The sequence below is a fragment of the Orycteropus afer genome, unplaced genomic scaffold, assembly GCF_000298275.1.
Source record: "Orycteropus afer afer isolate SDZICR_OR568_19922 unplaced genomic scaffold, OryAfe1.0 scaffold00365, whole genome shotgun sequence".
Classification (NCBI taxonomy): Eukaryota; Metazoa; Chordata; class Mammalia; order Tubulidentata; family Orycteropodidae; genus Orycteropus; species Orycteropus afer.
Window position 1 is genome coordinate 675,245 of NW_006921952.1, and position 6,587 is coordinate 681,831.

General features: G+C 49.5%; 1 protein-coding gene across 1 annotated transcript in view; it reads left to right on the forward strand.

Annotated features, from left to right (window-relative positions):
- Nucleotides 1-1,537: 1,537 nt before the first annotated feature.
- The window catches only part of LOC103207332 (solute carrier family 23 member 1-like), a 39,370-nt gene continuing 34,320 nt past the window's right edge, over nt 1,538-6,587 (forward strand). The window contains exons 1-2 of the mRNA XM_007952918.1: nt 1,538-1,705; nt 3,561-3,718. Coding sequence (XP_007951109.1) covers nt 1,538-1,705; nt 3,561-3,718 — 326 coding nt within the window. The remainder of the gene's footprint in view (nt 1,706-3,560; nt 3,719-6,587) is intronic.

Genomic DNA, 6,587 nt, shown 5'->3' on the forward strand with positions numbered 1-6,587 from the left:
TTTTTTTTTTTTTTTTTAATGGAAGAAGGGGCCCATGGAAGGCAAAGTGCCTAGTGCCTACGATGTGGCCCTGCACCAGAAGTCCCTCCTTGAGTAAACAGGGCTGAGGCTCACAGCTGGGTGTTGGGTGACTTCACATTCCTTCCAGAACTGCGTCTATGAGAAACCTGCTCCACTGTTCACAGTCTGCGGTCTGGCCAGAGCCCAGGAAACCAGCGGGGTATGTCACTGAGAACAGCTTGGTCTCCCTGCTGGGACTGTTCCCTTGGCCACCCCAGAGACCATCCGTCAGGCTGTGATCACTCCCAACCAGATGCCCAAACATCAGCCCTAAGCCAGGAACCAGAACCATATCAGATGCTGTCAAGTTGCCTGGGATTCCTGGCCCGCCGACGTGTGCAGAGTACAACTGTGCTCCATAGGGCTTTCAAGACTGGGACTCCTCAGGAGATAGGCTTTCTTCTGAGGTGCCTCTGGGTGGGTTTGAACTGTCAGCCGTTCAGTTAGTAATCGAAGGCTTAAACCTTTTCAACAAACCAGGGACTTCTGATTGTCAGCCCTAAGAGCATGCCCCAAGTACTGTGGGCTGGAGAGCTAGGTGCCCCTAAAGCATTCTGTATGCACTGCACTTGTTTGCATTTGTGTGTTTCATCCACCCACCCATCCACCCATCCACACATCCACCCATCCATCCACCCATCCATTCATCCATCCACACACCCATCCATCCATCCACCCATCCATCCATCCATCCGTCCACACACCCATCCATCCGTTCACCCATCCATCCACCCACCCATCCATCCATCCATTCATCCATCCATCCATCCATACACCCATACACCCACCCATCCATCCATTGGGTCTCCATTGAGTAAGCACCTCTGATGTGCCAGGGAGGCACCAGGGCTTGGGAGGACACAGAAGAGGCCAGAGCATAGCCATGCGTTCTAGGGACCAACTGCCCAGCAGAGGAGAAGGGCAGGAGAGAGTGCATTCTAATAAACATCCTGTGATGAGGGCTTCGGCACATATCTGAACGTTGAGGCCCTTGCCTGCTGTCTGAGAGGGAAACCTGCCCTTTTTTCTGACCCTGGGACTGACCCTTCCCCTCCCCTACAGAGATGTTTCTCTGCTAGGCTTCAGGTAAGGCTCCCCTCCACTTGCATGGCCCCAGACTTCACGTGGAGGTCCTGTGCAGATGCATGATACAGAAAACCACTGTCTTTTGAGTCTGGACCTGGAAGTCCCCAGTAGTCCAATAAATCGTTGCCATCAAGTCAATTCTGACTTGATGTTGAAGAGTACAACTGCTCAGTAGGGTTTCCTCAGCTGTGATCTTTATGGAAACAGATTGCCAGGCCTATCTTTTGTGGTACTGCTGGGCGAGTTTGAACAGCCAACTTTAGGGTAGTTGAGCACTAACTGTTTCACCCCCAGGGACCTCGCCCCCCATTGACTGTCTTCTTGCCTCTGGAAGGCTGGCCATCCTGCTGGAATCAGCAAGTGCACCCGATTCCTCTGGAAATGCCTGAACATGACCTTTCCTTGCTCCCAGCAGAGCAGTGGTGATGTACTTGGCTCCCACTCAGATGACCCAGGCAGCAAGAAGAATGGGCAGGCTGGGAGACCAAAGAAGAGCCACCTGGCCTACGGCATCCTGGACATCCCACCTTGGTACCTCTGCATCTTCTTGGGGATCCAGGTAATGCCACCCAGGAAGCTCTGGGTCCAGGAGGCCCTACCCCCAAAGCCGCAGCCACACAAGCCTGGGTCAAATTACCAGTACCAGTTGTCATCAGGTGGATTCTGACTCATGGCAGCCCAATGTGTGTGTCCAAGTAGAACTTTGCTGCATAGAGCTTTCAATGGCTGCAAACGTTCAGAGGTAGGTAGCTAGGCCTTTCTTCTGAGGCCTCTGGGGTGGACTCAACCAGCAATCCTTTGGTTAACCGCTGAGCAAGTTAATTGTTTGCTCCGCCCAGGGGCTCCCAGGTCAAATTAATCAACATCAGAAACTTCCGTTGCTGACGTTGTTGGCTTCCAGGGCAAGTCGAGGCTCCTGTAGTCTCTGTAGGAGTTGGGAGAGGGCATAGGGACTTGGGAAGGGCTCTCTGTCACACTGAGCTGATGAACAGATACAAGACAGCAACTGGGCCATTGTTCCCTTGAATGGGGCCACTGAGCTGGTTAAAGGCCTGGGTCACTTTGGTGAGGCTCTTTTCCAGTGATCCGGAGAGAGGTACTGGGCCAAGTCCACTTCCTTAGAGCCAGCCCTGACAGCTGGACTTCTCGTTCTGATCCCACTTCCACCCTCTTGCCTAGCATTCTTTGGGATCAAGAGATTTATCTGATCATGGGAGGGAGTTAGCTCTATCTCCTGACATTGGTTAGACAGTGTTGCTGGGCCTGTTGTGAGATGGGGAATAAAACCCTGACTTACGGAATATGGGTGGCCTGTGTAGAATGAGCAGGTCAAAGAGGCTCTGAACTTCCCATGTCATTTATCCCAAGAGGAGCAATGGCAAGATTGTCCAAGTGTCCCTACAAAGATACAGGCATTTCTTTTCTGAAAACCTTCCTGTATCCTCTTCCCTAAGGGGCAGCCAACCCCCCAGTTGGTCATAGTTTGTTTATTGAACCTTCTGGGTTAACCAAAGAAAAAAAAAAAAGTGGGGGACTTGTGCTTGTCAGTGGGAGCTCAGAGTCTCCCCCTGGATCTCATTCTCACTTTACTCCACCTCCAGAGACTTTGATCTGCTCAGGGAATGTTCTGGAACAGCAGGACCAGTATGGTCAAGAGCTCTCATCTATCTACACATCCATCTAGCTCTCTAGCTATATCTACCCACCAATGTACCTATCTATCACCTGTCTATATAGCCCTCGAGCTAGTTAGCTACTCCTCTGTCTCTATCTAGCTATGTCTCTATTCATCCATCCATCTCTGTCTGTCTGTCATCTACCTATACATCCATCTAGCTAGCTATCTCTATCTTGCCATCCATCTAGCTATCTCTATTATCTGTCCATCTGTCCATCCATCTGTTCACCATCCATCCATCCCACTCTAGCCCCTTTACAGTGAGTTGCCTGCTGTGGACTCAGCCCTGTCCTGACCTCTGGGTTGGACCTTGTCCTCTCAGGACACTCAAATAGCTGTTGGCCAATAGCTCAAAGCCTATGCTCAGGTCTTCCTTGACAGTGGCCTGGCCCTCACCATGGGCCTGGTTTTAATTACTAGCCTCTTGCCTTGCTTTGGGTCACCATGAGTCAGAAATGACCGACAGAAACCGATTGGCTTTGGGTTTTTGCCTTGTTCTTGAGGTCCCATCCCCACTGGGCTCCTGTCCCATCCTCCTGTGCTGTGTCACCCCTTGGTTTCTTGCCCAGGGCAGTGGGGCCCCTGCTTCTTGCTGCTGTCCCTCCTAGCTCCTGCTGCCTGCCTGGCTGTGCCTCAGCCAGGGAGGACAGCCCGTGGGTGCTGGGGTGGGTGGGCCTGAGGGTCAGCCGGCGGCACAGTGTCTCCATGGTCTCCACTCCCTCTGCTCTGCCCACAGCACTTCCTCACAGCCCTTGGGGGACTCGTGGGTGTGCCACTCATCCTGGCCAAGGACCTGTGCTTGCAGCATGACCCCCTGGGCCAGAGCTACCTCATCAGCACCCTTTTCTTCGTCTCTGGCATCTGCACTCTCCTGCAAGTGTTCTTAGGAGTCAGGTGAGTGAAGCGATGCCCTGTGGCAGGAGTGAAAATAGAGACCCTGTGTCTCAGTGTTGGAAAGTTATAGACCAAGTGTCATAGTCTGGGTTCTCCGGAGGAGCAAAACGGGGTATGTATGTATGTATATATATATACACACACACACACGTACACATATACATATACATACATATATAAAGGAGCTCTGGTAGCTCTGTGCCTAAGGCAACTGACTGTTAACCAGAAGGTTGGTGGTTTAAACCCACCAGCCACTCTGTGGAAGCAAGACTGGGCAATCTACTTCTGTAAAGATTTACCACCTCAGAAATCCAACAGGGTTTGCTATGAGATGGAATAGAGTTGACGGCAGTGGGTTTTTTTTTTTTTCTTTTTTGGTGTGTGTGTGTATATATATATTCATATATATATGTACGTACATATGTATAAGGAGCTCTGGTGGTGCAGTGCCTAAGGCATTTGACTGCTAACCAGAAGGTTGACAGTTCAAACCCACCTGCCACTCCAAGGAAGGAAGACTGGGCAATCTACATCCATAAAGATTTACCGGCCCGGAAACTCAATGGGGGTCACTATGAGTTGGAATTGACTCAATGGCAGTGAGGCTGAGTTGACGGTACATAACAACAACAACAACATATATAAATTTAAGAAAATGGCTCACAGTTGTAGAGGCTGGCAAATCTCAAATCTGTGGGTCAGGCAACAGACTGAAGACCTCTGCTTGCTGGCTCATATGGTTGCAGGGGCTGATGAACCCTAAATGCACAGGCCAGACTGTAGTCTGGAGACCTCTATAGGTTCACGAAGTGGTGAGGTTGGTGAACCCAGATCTTCAGGTGATGTGGCAGCCTGGAGGCCTCTGTAGGCTCAGGTCCCAGGAACTGGAGGTCAGGCAGTGAGAAGAATGCAGGGCACAGAGAGCAAGCGAGTTTTGCCAGAACATCCATTTATATACTGCAGGCAGGCCACACCCCCAAGGAAACTCTCCTTTCCATTGATTGGCTGCTCCCATCAGCTCATCCCATGGAAAGTGATTACACAGTGTCGGCCAAACCACTGAGAATCATAGCCTGGCTGTATTGACACATAACATTAACCATCACACCAAACTTAAGAAAAAAACCAGTTGCTCTTGAGTCAATTCTGACTCATAGTGACCCCATGTGTGCCTGAAAAGAACTGTACTCCATAGGATATGTTTATTTATATATTTATTTTGCTGGTGAAAATACACATAACAAGACATTCACCAACTCAACAATTTCTAAATGTATAATCAGCAACATTGGTTAGGTTTCTCATGTTGTGCAACCCTTGTCACTGTCCTTCTCCAAATTATGCCACCACCGTTAACATGAACTCAATGCCCCATCAGTGGAAACATCCCTCTACTTCCCCCTTGTAGCTGCTAATAATTTTTGGTTTAGATATATTTCCTTATTTCATGCAAGTGAGATTATACAGTTATTTGTCCTTTTGCGACTGACTTATTTCACTCGGTGTCATGTTCTCAGGGCTCATCCGTGTTGTAGCATGCATCAGGAATTCATTTCTCCTTGTGGCTGAGCGGTATTCCATTGTATGTATATGCCATGGCTTGGTTATCCGTTCCTCTGTTGATGGACACGTAGGCTATTTCCACATTGTGGCTATTATGAAAAGTGGTGCAATAAGCATTGGTGTACAGGTTCCATAGGGTTTTCAGTGACTGATTTTGTTCAGAAGTAGATTGCCAGAACTTTTTTCCAAGGGTGGACTTGAACTTCCAACTTTCCAGTTGGCAGCTAAGAACATGAGTTGTTTGCACCCCCCAGGGCCATGAACCAAGCTTACAAACTCTTAAATAAGATATGCTCTAATCACCGTGCCTGGAAGGCCAGGTTTGAAGTTTGAATTCTCTGACTCCTTGGAGTTCTGCTTTAGGACCTGGCAGCATAGGGGGAGCTGGCCCCGAGCCTGTGACCTTCCCCTGCTCTTTCCATCTCCAGCTTTACTCCAAGTCACAAATGGTCTCCCACGCATGTATTAGACACCCCAACCTACATGTGCAGTTCCATCCACACCACTCAACAGACTCCTTAACACACTTCCTCAGAAGCTCCTCCTTGGCCATCCTTTAGGCCTGGGGCAGACACATCTGCATCCTGGTCTGCTGTCAGCAGGACAGACCTGGGAAAGGGATCCACACAGACTCTAGAAGAGGCTAATGGTCATTTGAGCAGGAATTCTTGGGACTGAAAGGGGCAGGAGGCCCAAGGTGGGCAAGCCCCCTTGGTCCTGCAGACTCCTGCCCAGAGTAGGCTAGAGGGGATCTCTCTTCAACACAGAGCCAAGTATGGGGGGCTCCTTTCCTGGTCTAAGGGTAGGGTGGTCTCAACATACTTCTGCCTATGGCTGTGTTTCCTTCTTGCTGACTGGCTTCCCTTATGTGGCTGCAGACAAGGCTGTGGCCAGCCTTCACACTTTTCATACAATGCAACTGAGTACTGCTTTTCCTAGTCTCACATTTAAAATTCCAGAGAAGGGTTCAGATTTGTTGAGCTTAAGCCAAATGCCTAGCCCTGGACCAACCAGGACAATGAATATGGCAACTCCCACTCAAGAAGATTTCCCAACGAAGGGAGTGAAAAGAGTGCTCTTCTGGGTGGACAAGACAGTGGATATTCCATGAACAAGATATGGAATCTGGGACCTGTGAAATAAGGTCCATGATAATACAAGCCCCTCTCCCTTACAGTGTAGTTATGCATCTCTTAATGTCCACGACATGTTCTGTGAAATAGAATGCTATGTGACTCAGATGTTGTGTCAACACTGTATTAAAATCTTATGGGAGCCTGCTTCTGGTTGTCCTCGCTTCTAAGAA